The 17,247-nt window shown below is 42.2% G+C and overlaps 1 protein-coding gene across 1 annotated transcript; it reads left to right on the top strand.

Annotated features, from left to right (window-relative positions):
* The first annotated feature begins 13,440 nt into the window (after nt 1–13,440).
* RPL28 (ribosomal protein L28) lies at nt 13,441–16,981 on the top strand. Its single transcript, XM_089480213.1, has 5 exons — nt 13,441–13,539; nt 14,853–14,944; nt 15,154–15,277; nt 16,063–16,181; nt 16,845–16,981. Exons 2-5 carry the CDS (start codon nt 14,864–14,866, stop codon nt 16,932–16,934), a joined length of 414 nt encoding a protein of 137 aa, XP_089336339.1. The 5' UTR covers nt 13,441–13,539; nt 14,853–14,863; the 3' UTR covers nt 16,935–16,981.
* Nucleotides 16,982–17,247: the final 266 nt, after the last annotated feature.

Raw genomic sequence — 17,247 nt, 5'->3', positions numbered from 1 at the left:
GCTATTTTACATCTGGGCTGGTTTCTTCCCTTGCATATCCACCGCCGGCAGCCCACCCCGTGTCCTGAGTCATCCCTGCCCCAAGTTCACAGTCTCTCTCTTTGGGGCCTCTGTCTTTTGGGATTAACTCCCAGCTGGCAATTCCAGCTTGTGTGTCCCTTTCATTAAGATCAACATGTTAGAGCATCAAACCACTTTCACCAAAGCCGCTGCAGACTTAAACACAGCAAAGTAATTAGAACAGAGCAAGGGGATCTAGCTGGATGGGCTGGAAGCCAGGACTCCAGGCTTCTAAATAAGAATTTTAAAAGTATGACTGTGGGGCTGCTGGAGTAGAACAGGAAGCCAAACAGGAGAAGAGCTCCTAGGCTCTTTGGGGAACACAGTTTAGTCATGGCCTTAGAGGTCTGAGGAACAGAAGTAACACAGGATAAGGTGCCTGAATTTGGGGGACAGAAAAGAGAATTTCAGTGAGTGTAGCTTACCATCTCACAATGCCACAGAGAGGGGAGAGAAGCTGCAGCTTCAGCATGTGGTTTTTGTGTCTTTAAGTCACTTGTTGACTTATGGTGACCCCCTGAATTTCATAGGGCTTTCTCAGGAAAGGAATACTCAGAGGTGGTTCACCATTGCCTCCTCTGAATATATGTGACACCATACTCTCCAACAATGCCTATATGAAAATCAGGGCATATGTGTCTAAGCAACTTCAGAATGTGGTCAAAAAGGCAAGGTATTAGCGAGGAAAAGCAAACAGGTTAGGAGAAGCTGCAGCAGTTTGCTTTTGCCTGAGTCTACAGGGAAGGACAAGATTCCACCACTGCCTCCCCTCTGCTCCCTGCGGTTGCAGACTACTCTTGTAAACTATTTTTTTGCAGTTTGAACTCAGTTTACTGCAAAAGAAGTAAGCCAGGCACAAAGGGAGGAGAGAGACATTTTAAAAACAGCTGAAAAAGTGGGACAACAGAAGATTAGTTGGGATTGTTCCCACCAAATTGGGACAGCTGGAGGTTTTGCTACAGGACCTCATCCAAATACTAACCATTTCTGTAAGAAGCTACTTTTTCTTGAGCAACTCAAGGGAGTTTATCACATGGAACGAATCTTGTGCAGAAGCTAAATTTAAACTGAAAACAACCCGCATTTGCAGGTTGCTTTTCAGATGATGTTCAGGGTTAACCCGAACAGAAAGTTGAAAAAACCCGCATTTGCAGGATGTTTTTCAGACAACGTTTGCGTGAAAGAGAAATAATGTGAAAATAACCCGAATGCAAAGTTGTCAAAAACAGTTCCTTTTTACTTTCACTAAGTAAAAAGGAGCTTTCAGTGTGGATTATTTTCACGTTATTTCTCTTTCATGCCAGCGCATCTGACAAACAACACCCGGTTTCTCCATGAGATTTTACCAATTTGCCCTCCATGTAATAAACTCCAAGGTTTCAGAGTGCTTCCACCTGCATCCCTATCTTGACATGCCCGGATTAAATGCAGGAACGTCTGCATGCAAAGCAGGCACTCTGCTGTTCACTTGTGGCTTTCTCTTCTGTAATTTCCTCTTCTATTCATTTGTTTCAAGGGCAAGATCCATTGGCTATCCACCATTTCAAGAATACAAAAGAAATGGGGGAGGGTTAAAAATCCCTGGTAGAGCATGGGAAAATTACTTTTTGGAGTACTGCTGCCAGAATCTTCCAGTCAGCATGATCACTGAATAGAAGGATTCTGGGAGTTTTAGTCCCAAAAAAATGACCTTTCAAATATTCCCTTCAGTTCTTTAGGGGCCTTAATTTGGGAATGCTAACAATGTATTGATTCATACAGTCAAAGAAGGAATCTCAAAGGCTACCTGGCCAAACTTTATGCTGAACAGATAATCCACGGCCAAAGCACCCCAACAGGTGTCCATTCATCCTCACTTTAAAAGCTTGGATGAAGGAGTCTACCATCTGAGCAAGCCAGGTGAACAGCTGGGGAAATTTTTGCATTTAGTGGACACCTTGCCAGTTTTGAAAGCATCATTCAGGTCTTGCCCAATATATGCCACCCCTGTGGAACATCAGAAAGCAAATTTGCATGATCATCTGTGCAGGAGCTATCATGTTGCCTCTTTTTCTAGTCTTCTCCAGGCTAAGCATACTTCACTCAATATGGTTCATTATCATTCCTTCCTCCAGCTCTTGTGGAAATGATTTACACTCTGGTTTAAGTGGGGAGGAGAATATAACACGCACAGCCTACAAGATTGGGATGAGGCAGGGACATCCTACGTGATGGAAAAAGACCATTGAATGACCCACATTTGCTACATGGCATGGTATTGCTAGAAGCTGGTTTAGCCCCTCCTGATTTAAAGGCCCGATCAGCAGTAGTTGATAATGAAGTATTTCAAGGACAGAGCAGAGTTGTGAAGTGTGTGTCTCTGTGCTTTGGATCCAGGAAATCAAGAATGCTGAGAGTTGTAGTCCAAAAATGATGCAACTCTGTGATGGTGATAAAGTGGCTGTTTTTCGTGGTTACCTCAGACATTTTGCAAACAGGCTGAAAGAGACACAGGAATTTTTAACAGTTCATCTCTGGAGAAATCACATTCATGTAGGAACTGACAGTTCAGCTCAGGAACAAAGGCCAAGAAGGTCCCCTTCTCCAATCATGTGCAAAGGATTCACTTCACTGTGCATGTGTATGTATGTGTCTTCAAGTCACCTGTTGATTTATGGTGAACCCATGAATTTCATAGGATTTTCTTAGACAAGGAACACTCAGGGTGGTTTTGCCAGATCCTTCCTTTGGTAGTCTTCCATCCAAGTACTAACCAGAGCTGACCCTGCTTAGCTTCCAAGATCAGACCACTATGAGAAGCTAAAACCCAGCAACCATAGACATTTAAGAGATGACAAGGTAGATCTGATGTTGGCCTTACTCCTATATCTTTAATGGCAGCTCCATCCTGCAGAAATTTGGAAAAGGGATGCTTTTTCCAGACCAGAAGGTTAAAACAAATGGAAAAACCTCAGTTGCTAAATTGATATTTGTCAGCTGTTGTTAAAAATATGTTTCCCAAACACATTTTAGCATATTTTTGAGAAAACCATTTGAACTTAATGAACAGTTGGGAAGAGAAGACCCTGTGTCGTATAGGTCTGGGAAAGCTCAGGTTCAAATCCTCCCCACCATCCATCACAAAGCTCACTGAATGACCTACCTCATAGGGCTGTTGGAACAATAAGCAGGGAAAGAACACCATACAATTGTCTTTGGGCTTTTTGAGGAAAGGAAAAGACATAAATGAAATACACCTGTCAATCACCCAGGAACAATTCCCTCATGAAATTTCTGTTTTGCAGAATTTGTCTTTTTGATTTGCTTTTTCTCAGTCCCATGTTAAAATTTGCTCTTAAAATTCTCCCATGTTTCTTGCTCGTTTCTTCTTCTCCCTTCCTCCTTCTCTTTCTCACAATCAGATGTGTCAGTCTAACACTACCACCAGCACTATCTGAGGACGTTATCAGACAAAGGAAATTGGAAGTATAATCCAGTGGCAATCCGAACGCAATCATGGGGTTTAACATTATTGCGTGATAGACTACCACACGCAATTTCGGGCAATGGGAAGTCAGTTTGAATGCAATTTGAATTCATGCAAATTATCTGAACTAGCAAATTCATGTGAATGCGTTCTTTCTTTTCATTCGAAATTTAGAGAAATTCCTCCTGTGTGATAAACTCCTGAAACAGGCCTGTATGCCTACATTTTGTGGGGCTTTTTCAGAAACCCATTTAAAAATACATCTCAAAGGTTGGTGGGGTCAGTTGAGGGAATGGGAGCATGAAAATATAATTCCAGTAGATTTAGACCTCTGCTGCTTCCTCCAGAATCAGAAATTGAAATAATCCAAAGATCTAACCTCTCCTCGCAGCCCCTCCCATAAACAGCCCCATTTTGCAATAATAAAAGCATCAAAGAACACTTGTCAAGCACTCAGCCAAGCACTTTATTAATAATTATTTATTGTGAAACAAGGTTACTCAGTAAGTTTGTGTGGCTGTGCTTCTTTTAAAAAAAAACTGATAGGGAAAAAATCAATTTGTTTGAAATATGATGCTGGAGAAGAGTTCTATGGATACTGTAAACTGCTAAAAAAAAAAAACCCCAAATAAATGGGTCCTGGAGCAAATCAAGACCCTCCCTAGAAACTACAGATGACTAAATTGAGACTGTTATACTTTGGCCATATCATGAGAAAACATGACATACCAAAAATGCAATAATGCTCAGGAAGGTAGAAGGAAGAAGGCAACAAGAACAGAGGAAGACACATTCCAGATGGATATACTCCACAGCCCTGAGTTTGCAAGACCTGAGCAGGGCTGCTGATGATAGAATGACTTGGAGGTCTCTCATTCATGGGGCTGCCATAATAAGTTGACTTGAGGACAGCTAACAACAACAAAAACTTTCCAAAGTCACCTGCCCCATAGCCCAACCATCACTGTGAATTGCTGATTAAAGAGTCAACATAGTAATTGAGTATTTTACATAACATCCTTTCAATACTCCCAGATTTGTAAGTGTGAAATTATCCACTCTCTAAAATTTGTAAAGAAATTTAGAAAAACAGAAACAGATCACAAATCTGTATAGCATACTCTCAAACTGTTCCAGTTTGACAGGGACACTTCTGATTAATCCTCTGTCGTCCCACTTTTTCAGTTGCTTTTAAAATGCCCCAGTTTTTATCTCCTCCTCCCACTTTCCTCCTTTGTCTCCAGATTGCTTCAGTTAGCACTATAGTACATTCAAATGTAGTTTGCACTCAATTAACTTAGCAGGGGGATAAAAGAGGAGAAGAGAAGGTGAAATCTTGCCCTTCTGGCAAAATCAAACTACTGCAGCTTCTCCTAGCTTGTGTATTCCTCTTCATGAATAATTTTTTTCCGTTTTGACCACACTCTGCTGTTTCTTGGCCACACATGTCCCATTTTTACTTTGTGCAATGTTGGAGGAGTTGCTGCATGTGGCAGAAAAGAATAGAGGAGTCTGAGAAAAAAAGCCACTCGGAGACCTGTGCCAGTCTGGCAAATATAGGGATGTTATCTCTGGCCATACAGAGCAAATGAAAAATTTGCAGGGATCCCTGAGAAATATCACTGTTTCCCCTGCAGTCAGAGCCAGAGGAGTATTGCACATACACACCAGTCTCCAAAACTGAGGGTTTATGTTCTTGTTTTTCAATCAGTGACTGTTGACCACAAAGCCACGAGGGATGTCACAACCAGAAGCCACAAGGAGGATGAAGTAAGGCAGGGAGAAGCACTTTTCTGCCAATGGGCATCTTGGTGGCAAGGCACACGCTCATGGAGAAGGTGTTCAGCAGAGGAATCGGAACCTGAGAGAAAGGACATAGTTGGAAGTTGGGACCTTTATTTGACTACAGACGTCAGCAACAATCTATAATACTCCTTCTCTCCTCCCTTTATTACTTCACGGATCAAGTCCTGACACAAAAACAGGTTTTGGAACTGAGTTGGAGCTCAAATTAAGATTACCCGTATATACTGGACTATAAATCAACCTCATGTATAAGTCGAGGGCAGGTTTGGGGGCCAAAATTAGGGATTTTGATATGACCCATGGAGAAGTCGAGGGCAGTGGATGTCAGTCTTCTTTTCAGCTGTGGGGCACAATTTAGTTAACACTTGATTAAAACAATGTGTTGAAATAATAAATTTTATTTTGCTGTCTTTATTCCTTGTGGTCCATTCACATGATTGGTGGACATGCACAGTTGTACCAATATGCTACACATGTGTAAAACAATCAATTGTGATATAATAACAATTCATTTGTGGATGTTTGTGAAACATCATTGTGATATTATTTCTAGTGTGCAATTGCACGAATGAAAATCATGTAAAAGCATTTGGTGGAATTGCCTCCTCAAACCGCTTCTTTTGCCCCATGTGGTAATCTCCCTAAGGTAGTCACAGTCCAGTGTGCAAAACACTACAGCACACTGGATTGTTGTGGCACCAGAGCTCAATATCCCAGAAAGCTACAAATCTCAGGAGGATTCCATAGCATGAGCCATGACAATTTAAACAGTTTCAAACTGCATTAATTCCGCATTATAGATACAACCAAAGGCTACCCTTGCTGATAGGAAAAGAACCCCTGCTCTTATTTCCAATCAATGATTACAGATAAGAGTGGGCTTTCCACTTGCAATGCTAAAGCAAAGCTATAGTAATTATTTGTTACAATTATTAATGAAATAATTTATTATTTTTAAATTAACCCATCCAGTAAATCTGTGTTGTCTTTTTGGATTATGCATTTTTTAAGTGGATGCCCTGGGATAGTGCAATCCCGTCCAGCATGTAGAAACACCATCCTTTCAGGCAGACAAACTCCAGTACCTCTGTCTTATCTGGACCTATCTTCTGTAACTTGGTCTCACCCAGTTCAAATCTATGATCAGGCACAGCTATATAATTAATATGAATCCTCAGACTTGCATCACATCACTAAAAATGCCTATGGGCAGAGATTTTCATGCAGATTGTTCTTATTGAATAAATGATAAATTGTTTCCCAATCAACCTAGAAAGATGTCACAGCTTGGTTATTGCCTTGTTTTAATAACAGAACATTTATAAAAGTTGCCTTTTCATATATGTGTGTGTGTATATTTTTCAAAACTATCACTCCTTCAAACAGAGATTTTCAGGATATATATATATATATATATATATATATATATGGTAATTCAACTGAAAGGCTTATTCTTCACTATGATGGCTGATGTGGATAGATACAGTACTTTGCAGATGATGACCAGATATTCACATGCTGAGTGAGGAACGATGGTGCTCTTACTTCTATGTACAATTTTCAGCAGGCTTGCGTTATATTTCTGCTTCTGAATTCAATGTATACCTAAACATATATAGAGTTTGTAAAAGTTAATTTTTGGATTATAACTCTCAGAAAACCCAGATAGCCTAGGCCTGGCCAGGCCATTTGGGTTGGTAGATTCTGGGAGTTGTAGTTCAAACATAACTTTGCTAAGCTCTGTATATGCACATTAAATAAGCAAATACATGCAAGTAATTAATAAATGTAGCATACTTAATCCTTCATCTGCTTGTCATGGGATATGAATGAGGCAGTTTTTCTTTCACATTATTGTGACTGTGCATCTTCAAGTAGTTTCCGATTTATAGCAGCGCTTAATCCCATAAATCTATCACAGTATTTTCTTGGCAAGATTTGTTCAGAGGGGTTTTTGCCTTTTACTTTGTCTGAGAGGGTGTGACTTGCCCAAGGCCATCCAGTGGGGTTTCCATGGCTGAGCAGGGATTCAAACCCTGGTTTCCAAAGTTGTGGTCCAATACACAAACCACTAAACCATGCTGGCTGTCACACCATCTCTCTCATTACCTGCTAGAAATCATTATCCAATTTGAAAAGATGTACCATAGTTCTGACATTTCCACATATCTGGGACTTCGAACCACAAAGATTTTTGCTTTTCTCAAGTGGGCTGTATTATTACATAATTACATAATAATACAGCCCACTTCTCAGCTAGCCCTTTCTTTGTCCACTACCCATGCTCCAGATATGCCCTGCAATTTGTTGTTGTTATGTGCCTTCAAGTCGTTTCCAAGTTATGGCTACCCTAAGGCAATCCTATCATGGGGTTTTCTTGGCAAGTTTCTCCAGAGAGGGTTTGCCATTGTCATCCTGAGGCTGAGAGAGTGTGACTTATCCAAGGTCACCCAGTGGGTTTCCATGGCTTGGCAGGGATTCGAACTCTGGTCTCCAGAGTCATAGTCCAACACTCAAACCACTGCACTACACTGTTTCTCATGCCCTGCAGTATCTTTCCCCAGATACTGCCCATAAATTTTTCAAACTTATCTTTACATCCATGGGGGCTAGAAACTTCTTTTGCACACAGCAAATTTGTTTTCCTCCTATCTGTCTATATGAAACCTATCTGTTTGATAGATAGGTTTTCTTCCTATCTCTTTGTATGAAAAACAAGATAGAAGAGGAGAGGAGGAGGAGGAGGAGGAGGAGGAGGAGGAGGAGGGAAGCAAAGGTTGATGGAGCAGGACAGGAGGACCATGATCTTGACATTTAAATGAATGATCTTTTTTTAATATTGTAATAGTTTAATATCATTTTAATTGTCAGTTTTATAAGTTTTTAATTGTACTATTTTTAGACTGTGAGTCATTTTGGGTCCCAGTTTTGGGATAAAAGGTGGGATAAATATAAATATAATAATAACAATAATGATTGACATGGAGAGTCTCACCCTGTGACCGGTTCCATATGAAGAGCCTGAGTTCGCTCAGGGCTTCCGTGAGATTCTGGACTTTGCCTTGAAGCTGGATGTTTTCACTCTGTAGCTCCTCAATCGCCTCCTGCAGCTCAAAAAAGTGGCCCCTGCCCCAGAGGAGGGCCAGAAGCAGCCACAATCTCAACGCCATCTGCATCGCAGCCCTCCGACAGCCTCACAGTGAGAAGCTGGCGAGTGCTTAGTGCAACTTCGCTTCTCTCCCCAATCAATCAAAGCGCCTGGACAATCAATCGCTTTTAATTATCGCTGTCCTTCCTGAGCCATAGTCTCAAAAATATATATGCATGCACTCCCAGGGTGCATCTACACTGTAGAAATAATGCAGGTTGAACTCACTTTAAGTGCTGGAGCTCCATCCATCTCATGGAGTCCTGGGATCTGTAGTTTTACAAAGCCTTCACTGTCAGAGAGTTATGGTGCCCCACAAAACTACAAATTCCAGATTTCTGTAGGATGGAGCTGTGGCAGGTAAAGTGGTGCCAAGCTGCATTATTTCTACAGTGTAGATGCATCTTCAGTCCTGAGTGTCACAGAAATGCAGATGAGAAAGTGGGGTAAAACTTAAGTGGGCAGCCCTGACTACTGGACCTCAAAGGCCTATTTTTCAGTTTCCTCTCTTCCCATCAAGGCTGCCAGTTGTGGGTCATAGGACATTGGATGCTAAGGTATATCAGGGGCCCTTTCACACCACACAATTATAGCACTATGATTCCTCTTTAACCACTATGGTTCCAACTTGTGGAATCCTGAGATTTGCAGTTTTGTGACGCCAGGATATTTACAGTTCTCAACCAGAGAGCTCTAATGCTTCACCAAACTACAAAACCTAGCATTCCATTTGTGTGCATGTGTGCGCGCGCACACCTTCAAGTCACTCCCAATTTATGGAGACCCTAAGGCAAATCTATCACGGGGTTTTCTTGGCAAGATTTGTTCAGAGGAGGTTTGCCATTGCCTTCCCCTGAGGCTGACAGGAGTGACTCGACCAAGGTCACCCAGTGGGTTTCATTGCCAAGCCGAGAATCAAACCCTGGTCGCCAGAGTCAAACCCTTACTACTCCATTCTGGTTTTCGTGGCCAAGCTGTGAATCGAACCCTGGTACCTCCAGAGTCTTATAGTTCATGAGTCCAACCGCTATACCACAGTGGCTCATTAGGAACATCCACCATATGTCCAAAGGAGGGCAACTAAAATGGTAACGGGTCTGGAAACCATGCCCTATAGGAACAACTAAGAGAGCTGGGGATGTTTAGCATGGAAAAGAGACAATTAAGAGGTGATATGATAGCCCTGTTTAAATATTTGAAGGTATGTCATATTGAGGAGGGTGCAAGCTTGTTTTCTGCTGATCCAGATAATAGGACCCGGAGCAATGGATGCAAGTTCCAGGAAAAGAGATTCCACCTAAACATTAGGAGGAATTTCCTGACAGTAAGGTCTGTTTGACAGTAGAACAGTCTTCCTCGGAGTGTAATGGAGTTTGCTTCCTTGGAGGTCTTTAAGCAGAGGCTGGATGGCCATCTGTTGGGGATGCTTTGATTTCGATTTCCTGCATGGCAGAATGGGGTTGGACTGGATGGCCCTTGCGGTTTCTTCCAACTCTACGATTCTATGATTCATATCTTACCAATGCAGCTGGTATCAAGAGACTGATGGAGAGCGTGTGTTTCAGCAAAGGGTCCTCTCCTTTATGTCCCTTCCAGATCTGGTCTGGTCCCCATTGGGGCCTGTCTTAGAAAAGGATAAAAAGCAATTTACAGAGTGAACACTGAAGATGCAAGTGTGAAATTAGCTCCGATGAGTTATGAGGAGGAAGTGTGTTGTGTTTATTTCTTTTTTTAAAAATGGAGTGGGGGGGATCGATGTGAAGAAGGGCTAGCTGGAAGGATAAAATAAATGGGAAATAGAGGGGGAGAGTGTGAGACACCCAAGGAGCACAAAGGAAGTCATTGGGAGGTGTGAAAGATTACACACACGCAAAGAGAGATAAAGCCAGTCACACTCCGGTGGCATTTTTTAGAAAATAAATACAAAACATCTAGGAGGCAGAAAAGAAGTGAGACAAGAAAATAAATCACTGCTGTACTTGGAACTGGGAAGGATTTCTTAAAGAAAACAAATTGGTATGCGTCGTGGGGAGTTTTTGGCAATTTAAGATGAGGCGAGAAAGCAGACGCTGTTTCTTCAGAGGTTAGATATGTGGGAAGATGTTGAGGAACAATATCCTATTATTAACTGATCTTTTGCCCTCGGGGAATAAGAAATACAGTGGGCCCTTGGAACCCGCTGCGGATTTGGGTCCAGGACGCTCCATTAATACCAGAATCGATGGATGCTCAAGCCCCATTGAATACAATGGCATAGTAAAATGGTGTCCCATGTCTAAAAGGGCAAAATTGAGGTTTGTTTTTTGGAACATACACAACCTGTGGATACTTGAATCTGTGGATACAGAGGATGGACTGTATGATAAGAAATTCATGAGAGCTGAGAAGGTTATGCTTGTTGAGACACTAAAGGACACTTGTAAATGCGTTTCACACTACACTTGTCCCTCCTTATTCACTAAGGTTCAGGGCACAAGACCCCCATGAATACAGAAAAACCACAAATAACAAAAACGTCATGTTTTTATCTGAGAGGACACCTCTCTAGGAATCTCTAGGTCCTCCAAAGCAACTCTGTGGTCAATGTCCGACAGACACTGACCATACAACTGCGCTGGAGGAGCTACAAATACCTGGTAGAGTATTCTCTCTAGGAATCTCTAGGTCTTTCAGTGAAACTTGTAGTTAAATTGGACCATAGAGTTGCACTGGAGGGCCTAGATATTCCTAGAGAGAACATATTAATCAAATTTGTGAATAATCAAATCCTCAAATATCAAAGCCATGAATATGGAAGGATGAGCGTATATTTTCAGCAGTTTCATATCACTTCAACGGCCATCGCTGTCTCCTACAGAATCCTGGGATTTGTAGTTTCACAAGGTGACATAAAACTATATATTGCAGGAATCCATATGGTAATGTTGTGGCCACTGAAATGGTATCAAAATGTTATAACTGTGTAGGGTGAAACAAATCTTATCCCTGACCCATCTCTCTTTTTTCTGTCAATCACAGAGAGATACAGTACAGTCAGCCCTCTATATTTGCAGCTTTGACTTTTGAGGATTTAATTATTTGTGGATTTAATTGATTGTTCTCTCTAGGAATCTTAGGTCCTCCAGCATGACTACGCTGGAAGCTGACCATAGAGTCATCACATCGGAGGACCTAGAGATTCCTAGAGAAAACACTTCTCTAGGCATTTTTAAGTCCTCCAGGATGGTTCTGTGATCTATTCATTTGATAATTGCCCTGCTTTTAATAAAGTAATTGTTTTAATAATTTAATTGTATTTTATTGTGTATGGGATGGTTAGGGAGAGTTTGGGATATAATTAAACATTATTGTATTATTCTATTGTATGGATATTTTTTGTCTAAGCCGCTTCGGCTTATTTATTGTTATTTGCTTTTAACACGTTCTAACTGTAACTTGTTTAATTCTATTTTAAGGGAGGGAGGGAATGGGGGAATATGTCATGTATATTTTGCCATTATCCTCTGAGGCCGAGAGAGAGTGACTTGCTCAGAGTCACCCAGTCCATTTACATGGCTGAGACAGGATTCGAACCCTGGTCTCCAGAGTCAATAGTCCAATGCTCAAACCACTAGGCCACACCACTTTTAATTCCCAGTGCTATGGAACTCTAGAAATTTAGTTTTGTGAGGTTTAGTTTTTAGCCTTCCCTGTCAGAGAGCTGTGGTGCTAAAAAGAAACTAGGATTCCCAGGATTCCATAGGATGGAGCCACAGCAGTTAAAAGTGTTGTCAAGTTGGGTTATTTCTGTAGCAGAGATGAAGCCAAAGGCTCCCCATAGCCCGAGAGTTTCCGAAAGTTTCCGAGAGTTTCCGATGGCTCGCGATTCATTGCTCGACCGTCGGCATCTCTCTTTTCTGAAGCCTTCTTGGCCTCATACGGAAATACCCGAAGTCGGACCCGAGCATTTCCGAAGTGAGAGAGAGGGGGACACCCCCTCCCCTGAGGAACGATCCCAGCTCGGCCTTTCCGAAGCAAGCCGAATTCATCCGAGACAAGCCGACCACTTCCGAAAACGTCCGATTATGACCGAAACCAAAGCCGCCATTGTTCTCCGCGGTACCGAGAACTAAGAACTACAATTCCCAAGAAGCTTTGCAGCGCGTCTCGCAGAGTCCCCCGCTATAGCCATAGTCATGAATTCTGGAAGTTGGAGTCCAAAAAATCCTTACTGTTTATGAACCACTGCACTATTCTCGCCTCAGGCTGCATCCGTACAGTAGAAATAATCCAGATTGAAACAAGTTTAACCGCTATGGGGCCATATTATGGAATCCATGCTATGGAACTTGTAGTTTTGTGGGACATTTCTTCTCCTCTGTCAGAGAGCTCTGGTGCCACAATAAACTACAGTTCCCAGGATTCCATAGTATGGAGCCATGGCGGTTAAAACGGTGTCAAACTGGATTATTTTCTACTGTGCGAGTGCAGTCCTAGTGGCGAAAACTCTATTCTTAATAATGTTATATTATTGTTGTTGTTCTTATAGTACGTATTATTACTATTATTATTATTATTATCCCTTTAGGTCCAAAACAGACTGGAGAAATAATCCAGTCTGAGACTACTTTAACTACCCTGGTTCCGTGCTAGGGAATCCTGGGAACTGTAGTTCATTATGGCACCAATGCTCTCTCTGACAGAGGAGCCTAAATATCTCACAAAACTAGTTCCCAGAATTCCGTAGCACTGAGTCAGGGCAGTTACAGCGGCCTAAACTGGATTATTTCTGCAGTGTGTTTTGGACCTAAAGGGTTTATTTATGTATGTATTTATTTCTCCCTTCTGCCTGCTTTGGGCCGCACTGAGGGAAACCCCGTTCAAGGGCACACCGGAAGTAGCGACCATAGAGTTGCAGGTCGCTCTGGGCCGCGGAGCGGAAGGCGCGGATACACGAAGTGGGCGTGGCCGGGAGGACTATGAAACCCCCTCTCACTGAGCCGGCTCCCCCTTTTCCGTTTCCGGTCGCGGCTGAAGTAGGACACAGAGAGAGCGAAGCGCAGGCCGCGTGTCTGGGGAGGTAGGGCGGCGTCGTGGCTGTTCTTATCCGGCGGATTGAGGAGGAGGATTGCGGGGCAGGAAGGCAGATGCAGGGCTGCCCTGTCCTCCTGCGACATAGATCTGGGATCAGGGGCCTGGAAAGCGTTGCCAGCCATGTCCCTCCATTCCCCCTGCTTTACCCGGGATGATCAGGGCCCTCTTTTCCCAGGACATGGCCTCCATTTTAAGCATGGATTCACACTTACGCGAGTGTTTCCTGCTTTTTATATTGGATAACGCCCTTTTCTTGGGCTGCCCTACATTTTGCGGTGCCTTTCTTTCCCTCTTCCTTGTTATAGATCATTGATTATTTTAAACCCAGAACTCTGACCAGAAATCAGCGTTGGATACCGCAGCATACGTCTCTCCCTCTTGAGTCAGCCACCCGTCGGTCTTTCATCTCAAACTGTTTATGCAGCGCTTCCTTTTATTTGGGTTACAATCATAAGTTAGGAGCCGTTTCCACATTGTTTACATCCCAAAGCAGATCATTTGACATGGCCTCAAATCACAACCTTTGCTCTGGTACATTTCAGCACAATAATAACCTTCAGCTCCTGGGCATTAGTAAGATTATGGGTTTTAACCATTCTTCTGCCACACCTTTGTGGCTATAAGACATCTGGCCACTCTGCTCTTAGAGGGACTGTGGATATAGGTCCAGAACACACTGGGAAAGGATCCAATTTGAGACTGCTTTAACTGCCCTGGCCCAGTGCTAGGGAATCCTGGGAATTATAGTTTATTGTAGCACTCTATCTCTCTTATAGAGAAGGATAAATGTCTCACACAAAACTACAGTTCCCAGAATTCCCTAGCATTGAGCCAGGGCAGTTAAAGCTGTCTCAAACTGGATTATTTCTGTGGTGTGTTTTGTACCATAGAGGAAGCACATTCCCAAACTTTGGTACATCTCTCCCTCAGGTTTGTTGGTTCTCAGGCCATCTGATATTGTGGGAAAGGCAATTCTGTTTATCTAATGGGACAGAGAGTGTGGCCTAGTGGTTTGAGTGTTGGGCTGCAGCTCTGGAGACCAGGGTTTGATTCCCAGGCCTATCATGAAACACACTAAGTGGCTTGGGATAAGTCACACTCTCTCAGCCTCAGAGGATGGCAATGGCAAAGACCCCTCTGAAGAAACTTGCCAAGAAAAGCCTATGATAGGTGTGCCTTTGGAAACTTGTCAGGGATCAGCACTGTCCCAGGACCATCATACTTAGCCATCAGCTTTTAAGATTAGGCAAAATATACACATTGAAATAATGAATGATTGCTTGGATTTTTCTTGTCCAGGACTCTGCACAATGTCTGCCCATCTTCAGTGGATGATCGTTCGCAATTGCTCAAGCTTCCTTATCAAAAGGAACAAGCAAACATACAGCACGGTGAGACATAGCTCCTTTCCCTTGACTTCTAGTGTCCCTTGCTGAAAGTGTCATTTCTTACCCAAGTATTCAGCTGTCTTGTATTCTTAGCACCTCATTTCCTTTTGTGTTTTTCATTTTCCCTTTGAAGGAAAAAAGCCCTATTTCCATGCCCCATATTCTTGTTCTGAACCTTACGAGATAAGGGTTATCTTCTTCTGTTTTCAAAGGAACCAAACAACCTTAAAGCCCGCAACTCCTTCCGCTACAATGGGCTGATCCATCGCAAGACTGTCGGGGTGGAGCCAGCTGCTGATGGGAAGGGCATTGTTGTAGTCCTCAAGAAGCGTGCAGGTGACTTAGCTCATATTAAAGCAAGATCCTGAATTGGATTCCAAGTTGAAATGGGGGTCCGAGGCAGACATTAAAAAGTTCAATTGGTTTTTTAAAATGAATTTTTAGGATATCGATGTTGTAAAGGGGTGGTGAATAAAGTGTTTCAAGTTATTACAGTGGCACGTAAAAACAGTATGTAGAAGCCAGAGAGAGCTGATTAGATTTGTGGCCACCAAAGTGGAATGTTTAACCAGCTTGTTTTCCACACTGTCTGCCTATTCCAAGTCTATTTACCTTCTAGCCATTATATTTCCAATTCCTGGAACTAATAGATTTGGAGAGTAAAATACATTATATTAAAAGTATTTAGAGCATGAGAACCACAACTTTCAGCATGAAAGCCTCCATTGAATTTCTGGGAGGTCCTATGTAGAGCTCTGGGAGGTTTTCTGATGCTATATTTTTCTGTGGAAAAGTCTCTCTCGTTTATTCAGGGTTGTTGTATTGCAGGCAGTCATGTTCGATTAGTTAAAACCTCTTGCTTCTCAATCAGTAACAGTGACAGGTCAAAATAAATGTTATAAGTTGTCAATGCCCACAGACTCGCATACCTCCTTAAAATTCAGCCAGTTTTACTGAATCAGTTTTTCCTCAACTTAAAATTGAAATGACAGAGTGAGTGGGTGAAGCTAAAGGTACTACAGTTATACCATAACCCCCCAAAATTAAATTTTAAACTTGATATTAAGATAACAGAGAGTCTTCTGCTTCTACGTTTTACTCTCTTCTCTTGCTCCTTGCAGGCCAGCGGAAGCCAGCCACTTCCTACGAGAAGATCACTATCAACAAAAATGCACGCGCCACTCTCAGCAGTCTCCGCCACATCATCCGCAAGAACAACTACCGCAAGGACCTGCGCATGGTAAAGCAGAGCTGTCTGTTTTCTCATTTTGTAGGTGTGCTTTATATATCTAGACTCCACAAGTATCAAGAACAATGGCTTCCATGCTCACAACCTTTAAATTTTAAATCATTAAAAGGCAAGGGAGGATTACTTGTCATGCAAGAAAGATAGAATACTTGCATTTGGGAGTAAGAAACAAGGTGATTGTATTTATGTAGATGAATGTTCAGGGAGTGGTATAATTGTCAAAAGGCACTCCTATATAACAGCTTAAATTATAGTAGTATATTGAAAATTGCAAAGGTATTCAAAGTGTTGGTTCCTAGAAAGTTTCAAAGAAATAAAGATACGATTGTACTCAGTGGGCATCAGCAGTGGGACTGTTGGTTTTACACATAAAATAGCTTAAGAAGCACTGGTGTAGAGGACTTCCATTCAGCCACTGGGTCATCTTGGGAAGAGGTGAGGCTAGGGAAGAGAAGGTAGTATAGCTTTGAATACCTGGCCCTATAGTTAGGTCCAGAATGATTTGGTATGCTTGAAAATGTTTATATCATTTCCACATGCTAGAAGTTAGAGGGTGACGTGGAGACAATTTGTCAGCAAATGAGAAAATTAGGACTGCAAAGCCCACCCAAGGCTCTCTTTATTCACGTTTCCTCCTATATCTCTCTTTTCTAGGCTGCCTTGCGTCGTGCCAGTGCGATTCTACGCAGCCAGAAGCCAGTGGTGGTGAAGAAGAAGCGGACCAGGGCTACTAAAGCTCCATAAACATAGTTCCCAGATTACCTAATAAAGGATCAGAATTGGAGTACAAAGTGGCTCAGTGGTGTTAATAAATCATTGAAAGGGATTTTTCTCTTCCCCGAGAAAACATTTTCAGTTACCATTTTGCTTGAGGACATGACCCCCCCCCCAAAAAAAAAAATCCTACAATTGGCATCATATAACTGGACAGTAGTTCACTCCATGCATCTGAAGAAGTAGACCAAGTCTACAAAAGCTAATACTACAACTTTCTTTGCATACTTAATCTAAAAGATGCTACAAGATACAGATTCATTAAGAGAGGTTTGACAATGGA

The sequence above is a fragment of the Sceloporus occidentalis genome, unplaced genomic scaffold, assembly GCF_023333645.1.
Source record: "Sceloporus occidentalis isolate IW3139 unplaced genomic scaffold, rSceOcc1.0.p SCAF_14, whole genome shotgun sequence".
NCBI lineage: Eukaryota > Metazoa > Chordata > Lepidosauria > Squamata > Phrynosomatidae > Sceloporus > Sceloporus occidentalis.
Note: the sequence above shows the minus strand (reverse complement) of the source record. Positions and strands in the feature narration are given on the sequence as shown.

Bases quoted from the DNA above. Each gene is read 5' to 3' on its own strand.
- RPL28 (XM_089480213.1), top strand. From the start codon at position 14,864: ATGTCTGCCCATCTTCAGTGGATGATCGTTCGCAATTGCTCAAGCTTC. The intron at 15,278-16,062 runs GTGACTTAGCTC...TGCTCCTTGCAG, and splicing joins AGTCCTCAAGAAGCGTGCAG to GCCAGCGGAAGCCAGCCACT. The intron at 16,182-16,844 runs GTAAAGCAGAGC...TCTCTTTTCTAG, and splicing joins ACCGCAAGGACCTGCGCATG to GCTGCCTTGCGTCGTGCCAG.